This window comes from Empidonax traillii, unplaced genomic scaffold, assembly GCF_003031625.1.
Source record: "Empidonax traillii isolate 1590-97213 ecotype Southwest subspecies unplaced genomic scaffold, ASM303162v1 scaffold119:size1479319, whole genome shotgun sequence".
NCBI classification, from domain to species: Eukaryota; Metazoa; Chordata; class Aves; order Passeriformes; family Tyrannidae; genus Empidonax; species Empidonax traillii.
In genome coordinates this window covers 707,776-720,659 of record NW_020955312.1, presented here as the reverse complement: position 1 = coordinate 720,659, position 12,884 = coordinate 707,776, and the positions used below count along the sequence as shown (strand labels likewise).

The 12,884-nt window shown below is 44.3% G+C and overlaps 1 protein-coding gene across 1 annotated transcript in view; it reads left to right on the top strand.

Annotated features, from left to right (window-relative positions):
- Nucleotides 1-604: 604 nt before the first annotated feature.
- The window catches only part of GAREM1 (GRB2 associated regulator of MAPK1 subtype 1), a 98,270-nt gene continuing 85,990 nt past the window's right edge, over nt 605-12,884 (top strand). The window contains exon 1 of the mRNA XM_027883140.1: nt 605-899. Coding sequence (XP_027738941.1) covers nt 779-899 — 121 coding nt within the window. The 5' untranslated portion in view covers nt 605-778. The remainder of the gene's footprint in view (nt 900-12,884) is intronic.

Here is a 12,884-nt window from a genome sequence, read left to right as displayed (position 1 = left end):
ATGCATGAGAAAAAGGATAACATTAAATATCTTGTGAAGATCATATAAGACTTCATCACACAAGTCACTTTGAAGAGAGAACGAGTAGTTGATTACACATTTTCCCATGGTCTGCGGACCTTTGAATACGCAATATACGCAATACTTGCATGTGCAGCAACAGTGACTTCTGCGCGCTGCTGCGTGTGCGTGAATTCACACGGCCATGCGTGATTCACAGGTGAAAACCAAAGGATGCATATAGCGGGAGTGCGGGCTGCACGTCGGGCGAGCGGTCGGAGGGTGGAGTGAGAGGGACGGGCAGTGCGGCTCCGGCGCTCGGTGTCTCCCGCCGGGCGGGCGGGCGGGCAGCCCGGCACTTTCCTTTTCGGCGGGGAGGAGCGGCAGCTGCGCAGGCGTTGCTCGCACCCTGTTGATTAGTCAGTGCTGGGATGGCGCTTCCTGGGCCAGGCGCGGCGGCGGCGGCGGCGGCGGCGGGCGGCCCCAGCCGCTCCCGGGGGGCGGCGGGAGCAGCAGCAGCAGCAGCCGCAGCAGCCGCGCAGGCAGCACCAGCCGCCGCCGCAGCGGCAGCGGGCGCCCGCCGGGCCTCCCTCTCTGCCTAGCCCCGCTTGTCCCGGGGCGGCTAGCGCTCGGCGAGCCCGGCTCTCTCCCTCCCTCCCTCCCTCCCTGCGTTCCCGCTCCGCCGCCCTCCCGGCTGGCAGCAGCCCCGCCGGGTGGGAGCACCCCGCCGGCGCTGCCTGTCTGGCTGCTCCCTCCCCTCCCTTCCCGGGCCGGGAAGATGGACCCCGGCCCGCCGCCGGGCTGCAGCCTCAAGGACGTGAAGTGGAGCGCGGTGGCCGTGCCCCTGGACCGGCTTGTCAGCACCTACCGGCTGCCCCAGATCGCCCGGCTGGACAGCGGTGCGTGGGGCGGGGAGCGGGGCCGGGCGGGCGGCGGGGGCACTCCCGGGGCGGGCTGCTCGAACCCCTCCCGCGGCTCCCGGGAGTGCTCCCCGTGCGGTCCTTGAACTTGGCATCTGCCGTCGCCGCGTCTCGGTGCGAGGCCTCGGCTTGCGCCGTAATCCGTGCGTTGCTTTGCGTTAAAATACCTGGCTAATACACCCCCGTCCCCCCTCCGTGTGTGTGTGTGTGTGTATGTGTGGAGGGGAGCTCGCTGGAGCCTGTGTGCTGTCAGCTGCCTGCCCTACTAGGAGAGGTCCTCGCAGTCCCAAATTAAGCGTAGAAGGGCATTTTCAGCACTGGAGACCCCGTGATGAAGTGATGCTACAAGGCCAAATAAGAAGGGATATTAAGTAGCCAAGTGGGCTAAATTCCAAGTGTTACACTGCACTGAGAAAGCCATGGACCTGTAAAAAGGGGAGTAACATAAGAAGCCTTTATAGTTTCCAGATAACTTTTTTTATTACAGTTCACTTGGATCTCACCTGTGGTTTCCAAGTCTGCAGCTTTTTGTTTACTCCAGGAAATAAGAAACAAGCCTGACAGAACATCTATGACAGCAGCATTTTATCTTTCCTAGATCCGTGTCTTAGAAAGTAGTGTGTCTGCACAGAGAATTAGGGAAAGGGGGAAAATTTATGAAGGTTCAGACAGCTGCTTTGTAGTAATGTGTATATGCATTGCATGGTAGCTCCATGAAAACTGTCCAATTCTCTAAGGGAATGCGGAAGATAACTCACAAATCAGGAAAAATCTCCAGGCTTTTTAATTCATTCGCTTATGAACTCACCATGTATTTATACAGTGTAATAGAGCAGACCTTGATTTGGAAAGTTAAAAATGAGCACAGGCTTCATCCTCTGTTACTCCCCAGTATGCAGGTCAAGACCAGGACTGGTTTATTACTTAACTGCAGTTTCCATAATCCGGTGATGATTTTTGACTTTGTCCTTTGATTATGCAGTACCTTTTCCTTTGACTTGTAGTCCTTCCTCAGAGCTGGCACTCTGAGAGCAGGTTAAAGAAAAGCTTTTTTGCTTTTTAACTGTATCTGCCTATTCTTCATACTGTTAAATGTATATTGTCCTGTGAGAATGGCGAAGCTGGCATGTTAAGGAGTTCCTTGTGGTAATACCTTCTGTCACTAGACACTGCTAAGATGGCCTCCAGTTACTGCACTTAAGGCTGTCAATTTACTTGAGGTTCCTGGCAGTGGTTCAGGCTTTAACAGGATGTATATATTGATGACTTATTAATTTCCCTCTCTGTGTCTCATACTTCCTAGTCTCCCTGCTCCTGTTGTCTTGCTTCATTGGAAGGGACCTGAAAGAGATTTGTAGGTGAAGAAATTTTATGGCTTTTGAAGCAAGCAATTTTTAAATTTTTTTTAGGGGGAGAAGGGGTCCTGGGTTGGACCTGGTGATGGGAATATTCCATAATGTTGGGGAGATGAAGATGACATGGATTTTGGGCAAAGGCTTTTTTATCCTGTATGCCACACTTTGAGCATATGCACAGGCAAGTGGGTGTAAACAGACCTGAGCTCTTTTGCCCATGCCCTGAGATGGTCAGACACGGGGCAGCTGTTGGTGTAGGTGTCCTACAAGTAGCGGTTCAACCCCACACCAAGCCTTACCAGGAGGCAGGCTGGAGTAAAGCTCTGTGCAGAGGGCTTTGGCTTGGAGCTGGTTGAGGTCTGGCCAGTTCAGCGTCTCTTGAGTCTGGTTTTACCTACTCATGTGGATGTACTTTTAACTTCTGGGACTGCAGACGGCAGACGAATCAATATTTTATAGAGAACGTAGACGCCATGGTCTTGGTGATATGAAGAGAACACTTTTTCCTCAGGATATTGTCTTGCAGTAAGAGAAAGCAGCCATGAATCAGTGCATAGTCTTCTAAAGGAGAAAAGTTAGGAATGTGCAATATTTGTGGAATTGACCGGAGCACGGGCTGTCTGGAGCACTGGTTGCTCTTCATCCCTGTCCTTGTCTTGCAAAGTTAACAAGTGGAGCTCTGTCGGAGAATTTCTTGGTGCAACACTGAAGAAAATTAATGCAGAGTCGAATCCAAATGTGGGACATCCAACGCTTAGGAAGTTTAAGGCTACCTCCGTTAACAAAGCTCTTGTGCCAGTTTTATCAGGGTGTGGCTCTTGTCTCTGGGTCAGGGTTTGTTTACACAGGAATGGTCTTGTCTCTTCTTTAGACGCTCAGTTCCTCTTCAGATCGGTGGAAGCTGCTTGTGTTTTGTGCTGTTGGAAATCAAACCACCTGTAGATGTCTGTCTTCAGTCACCTTTTGATTCTGCGGTTGGCCTCTGTAGCACTGAGTTTTTTTCTAGGCTGGTTGTTTCAGTTATCATGAGGTTTTGTGAAAGCCAGAATTTGTTTCTTCTGTTGAATTAGGATGTAGGAGAGGATTGTAAAGCTGGAGTCATATTTTCTTCAGAAGATGCGAGCCTTGCTGTGTTGTTTCTACATTTCTTAATGGACTTTAGCACTAGGTGGATAATGTTCATAGATGATACCCACAGAAGATCCCATTTTTCACTTTTGCTTCACCTTTGAGCCTTTCAGTTTGAAGGGGAGAATGGGTTTGATAAATGCAGTTTCATTCTTTGAACTTGGATGTGAAGCTCCTGGAAAAATGCCCTTAAGTAATTCAGTTTGATTCCTTGACAGGATGAAGTTATGAAATATTTATATGCACTAAATTTGGTCCTCTGCTAAGAAGGGAGAGTTTTTCTTAATGATATGGGAGGAAGTAGTCTGTTGTTACATCAAGAAACAGTTGAGAATAGTTAGGCATTGGTGTCTACCTTATCCATCTAGAAATGATAAATATGTCAATGATAAATATGCTCTCTTTTTTCAGATTAAAATTTAAGACTGGTGTTTCAGGTTATGCTTTTGGATACTTTAATTCATAAATCAAATTTTGTTTGTTTTCATCTTTTCATGTGCTTTAACATTTTGCTGGTGAATATTGTTCCAATAATTGATCAAATAGTCTGAAAAAAAGCAAATCTGTCACTCTTGAGATAGGGAGCAAATGGTTTTTATATGTTTGGGTTTTTTTCCCAACTTCTATAACAAATATTTCTAGAGGATAGCTCAAACACAAAACAGCTAAAAAGAGTGCTAAGCACCATACCAAAGAAAAATGCATAGGCTTTATTTCACACTTGGAATTCACTGAGTGGGCTCTTTCAGATGAAAAGAAGGAAGACTTTAACAGCAAGAGAGGAGTGAACTTTGTGCTGTGTTTTTCTTGTCCTTCACCCCCCTCCCCCCTCTGCCCCCAGTCCTGATTTGCATTGTCACAGCTGACTCCCACCCCAATGAGAGACTTGTGGGTGGGTACAGTGGGGAAAAGATTTTGCTGTGGGAACCCTAAGCAGAAAGAGATCTTATCTGAGTGTGGTGCTTGCAAGAGGGCAAAAGGTGAGCATCGCTGGTCTGTGAGAACCCAGGGGTGCACGTGGGGCTTGGCTTGGCTCCCTGTAGACCATCAGTTCAGTAGAAAAAGCTGATGTCAAAGCTGTGACTGTGTCTTGTTGGTAATGTGGAAACGACGTTGTGCATGGTTATCTCAGGGCTTTAAATTTCTTGTAATTATTTTTCTAAGGATAATTTTGGAGGGTGAAAGAGAAATGCTATCAAGGTTAAGATCTGGAAAATATTGCTTTGCATAGAGCTGAGCTTCAGGCCAAGCATTTTTTTGTAAGCTCACTGCTCCCTTCAGACTCCCAAGAGTCTGTCATTCTTTTTCTTAGTGGAACTCCTTCTTTCCCAGACACTCTTGCAGTGTTTCCACAAGTAAGGAGTAGCCTTTGCTAGGAGATAGTAGATATGAAATGGAAAATTTCACAGAAATTCACAGTTTGTGTACAAAGGCTAAAGTTTCTGGGAGTAAGAGGGCATGTGGTCCTCTGATTTTTATTTAAATTTTTCACAAGGGATAAACATATTTATACATGCCCTTAAAAAAAAAAAAATGTTATGGAACCTGGTGTTCTTGGGGTCAAACATAGTGGCACTTCTCCTCAAGTCATAGAGAAATTATTGCCTACTTTGCATAGTGGGGAAACCATGCTGAACTTTCCTGGAAGTGAGATGATGGATCTTGATGAACCACTGAGAGTCTGAAGGAAATTCTTCCCTGTGCATTGCAAATGTGCTGTATGATGAAATGACAGAATTAGTGGCTAGAAAGAGAGGAAGAATCTGTAGAATGAGTAGCAAAATAAGAAGGTGATTTCTTCTTTCTTACCCCTGGGACAACTCTTGCACTATCAGCAGTGGGTGAATAGTGAGCTTGTGCTCCTGTTGCTTCTGGGGACGAAGGGATTTTCTTTATTTGTTTTATTTCTGGTTCTCTTTTTCATTTCAAAACTTTTTCATGGTGACCTCTGCCTACCGCAGTCATGTTGAGGGCTTATTGTTCTGTGCAGCACCTTACTGTAGAGCTGATTCGAGTTCCAAATATCTGAAAACTGAGCACCCTCACATCTTATCAAAGAACATCATACTCAATAGAACAGCTTGGCCGGGTACATAATGAAAATTTTGCATTGCGTCACTCCACAAATACAGGTTATCTGTGAAGTTGAACAATACTTCAGAACTACAGAGACTTACACTTTAAAGGTCTGAATGCTGCCGTCTGTGCTTTAATTGTCTTGATGACCTCCTTCTTTTGAGAAGCTAGTGCAGAGTGTCTCAGTAGTCTGTTACTGAATAAATCTTTAAAAGCATCATGTGGGGGTAGGGCAAAGCTTTCAGGTGGACCAAGAAAAAGGTTTCAGATATGCTCAGACCCTGGGCAATGGCCATGATCTGGTTTCCCACTCTAGGTGTGGCCATCTTGTGTACTGTGGTGTGGTAGGTGACAGTTCTCATACCTTGGGCAGACAGACCAAGTGTCTGTGATTTGAAGGCAAAAATCCTCAAGATATATTATATCCACATGGCTTGATTTTTCCTTAAGTGCTGAGGAGCTTTGAAACACCGGCTGTTTATACTGTGTGTTCTGCCATTTAAGTATAATCTCAGAAGCATCTCCTCCTTGGTTCCTTTTCTTTCTTACTTTACTGTGAGGTCTGCTGTTTCCATCCAGACAACTGAATGAAAAAAAACAATTGTCAGGTTGCCACTAACCACTGATTCTGGGGGTTTTGTTTTGGTTAGGTTTGATTTTTTTCCTTCTCTCATGCTGGCAGAGATGTGTTCCAGAAACATTTTAGTGAAAAAGCTTTTAATTCATTCAAAACCTGCAGCTACCGAATGGTGTCTGTGAAGATTACAGTGCCCTTCTGGAGATGGAGGCCAGTAACTTGGCAACACCTATTCCCAGGAGTACCACAGACTTCAAGTGAGGTAGATAGAGTTCAGCAGCATACCCATTTTACGCCTAAAAATCCATGATTTCTTTGAGCTCCTTGCATGGTTGGCAGATTCATTGTGCAGTAGAGTGTATCCTGCGTTCTTTACCCAGCTATTTGACCCTTAATGGTGTGGTAGGGCTGTTAAGATGGAAAATAGTTGCCTTGCTCTTATTTCTTGTATACTTAATAAACATTCAGACTCTTTTCTGTTATTCATGGTGTGAAACTACTAGCTCTTTGTTTCAGTTTCTGAAGTTTTGTTTCTGTTAGGTGAGGCCTTTGTGCGTGTACCTGGACAAACAGTTCCTGGATCATTCTGTAGTTTAAGTTTTGGATGGTGAAACACCATTAGTCTTTTCTTCACTGGAATTCAAATGCTATAAATTTAAATCCATGGGAGATTTTCTTTCTCCCCCCCCCCCCTCCATTTCAAATAAAGCACAAGATATACATAAAATCAAAGGTATTAAAGTGCCTTGAACAGTTAGTAAAACCCTTAATCTTAAAACAAATGTGGTGTGATGAATCATATGCTGCTGTTGCAAGGAAGGTATAAGTCTAGCATAGGAAAGAAGGGTTTCGTTGTTTTCTGCTTTGTCTGTAAGAGTTGTTCTGGAACTAGGTGTTCCTGACTTCGGTGATTACGTGAATTGGCACTCCCTGTAATGCCCCAGCAAAGGCAACTCCAGGGAGTATGCCAAGACAAAGTGCTGGAGGATATTCGACAGCATGGTCTGGTGCTACAGGATTCGATGGAAGCTGTGGGAAGAACTGCAGTGTGTTCCAGTCATTCCAGTGGTGGTTTGTCAGCAGCAAAGGGCATGGGTGTTGCTTTATTTCCTTTTGGCATTAGGAGTAACAAGTTGGTTGGATTAGGGAAGCTTAAGTCTCTCCCCTATAGGAAAATATTACCATCTTAATGTGGATTGCATATGACTCAAAACCAACCTTCATAAAACTCAGTGAGGCAATATTTCAAGTCTGAATTTTTTTGCTTCTAATGGTGCTTCTCTTTGGAACGAGTTTTATGTAGCATTTGTGGTCTGCAATTTTCATACCACTGCAGTATGAAAAACTTGTGGAGCGAACTTCACTGTGCCTCCACCTGTAAGCCCTGTCTGCTCATCTAAAGGGCTTAGCACAGAAATGTAAAATTGAGATGTATAAGCAGATTGAAGAGAGTGTCTTTGCTGAGGATCAGGGCCACATCTGCTCTGCAGTCTCTGAGGTGGTGTGCGTGTCGGCATAAAACTAATAAATCACAGCTTTGCCAGGGCACCTGCACGCTTGGCTGGGGCTTTGTTCCAGCAAGAATAACTGCTCTGTCTCCTGTACTGCTGCTGCATGGCGTAGTGCCCTGCCAGGCTTGGTGCTGCGTGCTGGGGGGCAGAAGTGTCTTTCTGGTGGGGAGAGCTTGGAGTCCAACCTCCTCATCCCTCAGGTTGTCTGTTGTGCAGAGAGAGGCGGTCCTGAGCCTGTAAATTGCACACCGAGTGGATCCAAGCCACGATGAAGATGTGAAGTGCCCAGCAATTGTTGCCAGAGCTGTGGGTTCTGGGGGTGTGAGGAGCCCTGTGTGGGACTACAGCATCTGCATGCCCAGACAAGAGCTGATGTGATTTCAGCAGAGGAGTGGATGGTGATTTTTACTGGGAAAAGCAGCAAGTCTTGTTATGGTGAGGAAGGTCACTTGGAGCTTCCTGGAAGCACAAACCTTCAAGAAATACAAAATTGCTTTAAAAATGCCCTTTTTGTTTGTTGGGTTTGTTTGTTTTCTTTCTTGGTGCTATAATCTTGTGGTAATCACGGAGAACTTGGATGCATGTATGTTTCCCTGGTCTGTGAGAATGTTGCTGGGCTCCTAAAGAGAACCAAGGGTAAAGATTTAAATATGGTCTCAGAGGCTGGAAGACGCCAGAGAGCTCAACCTGATGAAGCTGATACTGGAATTGCTTCATGCCAGGGCTGAACCTTAGTGACTCAAATGTAAATGTTATGTAAAACACAACATGCTGCAATTCTATTTGTGAAATGGGCAGAGAAAACATTGTGGTGGTGACAAGGAAATTGGGGCATTTCTTCTTACAGTGAGAACTGGGGGAATGGGAAGAAAAGCTGAGCAAGGGACTAAAAACCCCCTTTGACAGGCCAGTATGTGTGCCATGCCTTCCTTGCTGTCTTGCTGCCTTCATGGCAAAATATCTACTTGGTATGGGTGAGGACGTGGCTCTGTGGGTGACAGGTTTCCAGGGACAGGCGGGGGGGCTGCGGTCAGTGTCTGGGGGAGCACCAACCACTGGCCAGGATGCAGTGTTGGGGTGTGCATCCTCCAGAGGCAAAGTGCTGGACTTGAGCCTGCATAGGGACACAGTTCTCCTCTGCAAGAAGGATATGGGCTAGTTGCATGGAGTACAGACATTAGCTATCCTGAACAGAGTGAGTAAGTCTTCACTGTGTCCTGAATGTACAGACTGTGTGTCCAAGACTGACCCAAGGGCACAGGTGAAGAAGGGTCCCTGTGTGTAACCTAAGCAGTTGTTCCAAAATTGTGTGTCCCCCCCCCCCCTCCGCGACTCTGTGTTGTGCAGCGAGGGCTGTTGCTGAGCACTGAATGAGCTGGGCTGCTGGACTGAAGCCTTGCAGCTGGGTTTGTAAGAGTCATGCAGTCTAAATACTCAAGTTACTAACTTCCAGGAACTATTTCAAAGTAACCCACAGATGCTTGGATACCCCCCTCTCCTGTGTTTGTTTTTCTGTTCACAGCTTTTTTTTGTTGTTGTTGCTGTTCCAACTGGCAATTTTGTTATTTGCCCTACTAAAAGTGAGCACTGACTATTCTTTTTGCTTCCTGGCACCTCTCCTTTTTGGAGATGAAAGAGGGAGGATTGGGGTGGGAAGATGAAGGAAAGTTTTCTAAGGAGGGGGAGGAAAAAGGTGCATGGACACAGATCTCCTTTTCTGGCTTTCCTATTGCATTTTTTGCTGGCAGGACTCAAATGTGAATTGGTAGGCTTTGCATGTAATGCTCTCTTGTCTCAGCCAGTGCTGACTGCTCGACTTAGAGAATGAGAGTGGGGATACCATATATTTGTAATAATAATAATAATAATAATCCTTGTCCATTTGTTATATGATATGCTGAGCTGAAAGGAGAATCTTATGTGTACATCCCTGCTGAAAGACTGGTTTCCAAAACATTTAATTATTCCTGCTTCTTTCTTAAGTTTTGTTGAAGCTTCAATTTATTCAAAGGTCAAAATGCCCTGTTTCTTCTATGAAGGAGCCATAACCACATGCATAGAGTAATATCTGAGATCTTATTTGAGTTCCATTTGTGTAATTTCATTATGGTCAGACTTTTTTTTCTATCTGAGTCGCTGAATGTGAAACAGGAAAATCATGACAGGAAAATATAGAAAGCATCGGCACGTGTGACTCAGAGTGGTGATGGGGTTCTGTATGAAAATACAAAATATGAATAGTTACACACCTGTATTACTGCAGCCACTGGACTCAGGATGTGGCTTTAGACAAGCAGCAAAGCTGCAACAGTACTGCAGCTGAATGTAGGGCAAGCTGGAGGAGACGATTTTTCTGTTGCATGTCTTATGGGTTGCAATGTCAAATATCATTTGGATTTCTGTCAATATATAACAAAATATCTTAAGACCAAATTGCCTGTGGGCAAAGCTAAATGTGCCCTCGAGGGGGAAGTGAGGCATGATGGGCTTTCGCTCTGTATTCTGCATGCTGCTTACCAATAGAAGCTTTCCTATTCACAGGAAGGGTTTTTGTTTTGGGGGTTTTTTTGTGCCCTCTTAATGTCATAGAAATATTATCAAAGAGCTGTTAAGAACTGTTATTCATTTTCCCCTTATGTTTTATTAAAAACAAAGCCATTCTTTTCATACCTTACAATTTAAGTGTAGATTTCTCTGAAACAATGGAAATAAATTGCATTCAGGATTAAGACTGTTCTTGATCAGAAAAGAGGTAGGGGCAGCTTTGATTGCATTCCTCTTGTTAGTATTCCCATATTACTCAGATGATCTTGCTGCTCCAGGATGTAACCAAGGTGCCTAATTAAGACTTGAGGATCCAAAACTTCTGTCCATGTATGCGGTCAGCCCATGTTTGAAGAGGCATTACCCGCTGATTAGCAATATTTGAGTTTTTCCAGGTTGAGCAGAAGGGGTAGGATGGACAAAGCTAAAATATAGAGGCAATGTCAGCTCCAACAAGTGGGTACTGTGTGTGCACAATCCAGTGGTGCCTGCTTGGTCTGTGAGGGCATGGGGAGGTGGGCCAGGCCACTGGGCAAGCAGCCAGGTGTCAACCCCACTTCACAGAAGAGCTGAACTTTTGTTCACTTCCAGCTGTTTTTATTCCGTACTTAACACAGTCTGCAAGAAAAATGAGAGACAAATTAAATTGTAATGCTGAGTTCTCTCAAAGCCAAGGAAAACTATGCTTGAGCAGCTCCTGCATTTGGGCTACTTTATTTTTAATTGGGAGCTTATCCAAAATGCCCCAAGTTCAAACAGGGATCACTGCTGTGCAACACAAAGTGGCATAGTGTCTCTTTAGGACTGGAGATATATAATGAGAGGACAGAGCATGTTTGCTTGGATACTATTTTAAAATATCATCTAATTATAAATAACTGTCAGTGGGAGCTCCCCAGATCTCATGCTGTGCCCAGAAAAAGTCTGAATGAATAGGCTGTTTTTCTGTCTGCCAGGGCCATCTAGACTCAAATTCAAGCTCTTAAATCCATGAGGTTGGTAGGTTAAAAATTTTCTTAATCGGCATTCCGAATCTGGGGAGCTTTAGCCAGCCTTCCCTGACCACTACACATTGTGAGAGATGACCGCAGCAGCTAAGGTGTGCAGCTGCCTCCAGTATCATCAACTAAAGCAACCATTCTGTGTCTATGCTTGGAAATAAATAGGAAGTCAGTAACAGCATGCAGTGCAATGCTAAATGCTGACCTCCCACCTCTTAAGTATTATGCTTCTCCAGCTAGGCACCTGATGCTAAACAGGCACTTGGAAGTGTATCCTCCAGTGGACCTCACAGTATTTATAGACATATCTGAGCAGGAGCTCTCTAGCATGAGGAATGCCTGCCTCTAATGAAAGAAAACCTTGGCTCTCTTAATTAAGTATTTAAAGGAGCTGATTTTGGATGGCAGCAGGCTGCTCAGAGGTCTCATTACTGTGGTATTTTTCTTTTGGTCAGGTAATGCTGTCATTCTCTATATCTGTATCTTATCAGACTGCTTATTAAAGTTACTTTCTGGCTTCCTCGTTTCCAGGTCTGGTGCTGTGATGGCAAAGGGCAGATAAATATTTTATTTTTTTTTTTACCCCCTCGACTTTGTTCATGAGAATTCAAAATGGAAAATAAATTAAACGTCAGATCAACATAATTCCTTTCTCTCCCTCTCTATGGTAACAGTAAACTAGGCTGAAACTTCTGTTGCATGCAATGAAAAGTGATTTAGCTTTCTCCCCAATATTTCTTTTCTGTGACCATTTTAAGTGTTCTTAAAGCTGGTCATGACTTGCTATTATTCTTAACCCTTCAGATTTGTGGGTTTAGGTGACTTCAAAACCAGAAAGCTTTCTTTCATAAGAATCTTAGTTTTTAATGAGTTGAGTGAATCTAAGAATTTTTTTTCCAATTTTTTCCCTTCAAATAAAAGATATTGTGATTAATAGTTGGCACTATTCAACGTGTTGCAGGGTATGAGAATAGTTTAGAGAATTGCTGAGATTTTCTAGGTGGTTTGTAACCATGGTGCTTGACTGTTTTGTTGAATCAAACTTAGAGCTAAATCTGTCATGAGGATACAGCAAATCTGCAGTTACATCTGATGATGTTCAATATTAATAAGAAGAGTAATTATGATAGCAGCAGAAAGTTACTGTGTTTTGGAATCTGAATGTTAAGATGTTGTTGCACTGAGTGGTTTTTTCCCCCCCTGTGTGGGAGTGGAGAGCAGTCTGTGTTGATAGATGTGTTTTGGCTTGTTTCGCTTGAATTCATAAAAAGTAAGGTTTCTCATTCTGGGATGTTTGTTATGAAGGCTTGAAATAAACACAAACAAAGCTCAATGAAATCTGTGTTGTTACTACTCTTTCTTTCTTTTTTTCTCACTGGTTTTTATATGAACACGAAGAAAGCAAGATGCCAGGGTTCAAACTATGAGATTGCTAAAGGCAGCAGGGTGTTTACCATCCATGGCAGTGGCACAAAAATTCCACTTACTGCTTATTTAAAATATTTGTCCTTCTCTTTCCTGCAGTAGGTCAAACAGGTTTTTTTGAAGACTCACTGAGATGCCGTCTGTGTATTTGCAGCTACAGAAAACCTTGTCTTGGAACAAACTGGATTTTTCAGTGGATTAATCTGTCCCATAGCTTTGTAATGAGATTATGGTTTATGCTGATTTGTTGCAACAGTACTGGAATATCCAGTCATTCCAATAGCAAAATGCTAATCCTAAAGAAATAAATCAGTCTTCTTGCTGGCAGGCATAAAAAGAATAGGGGG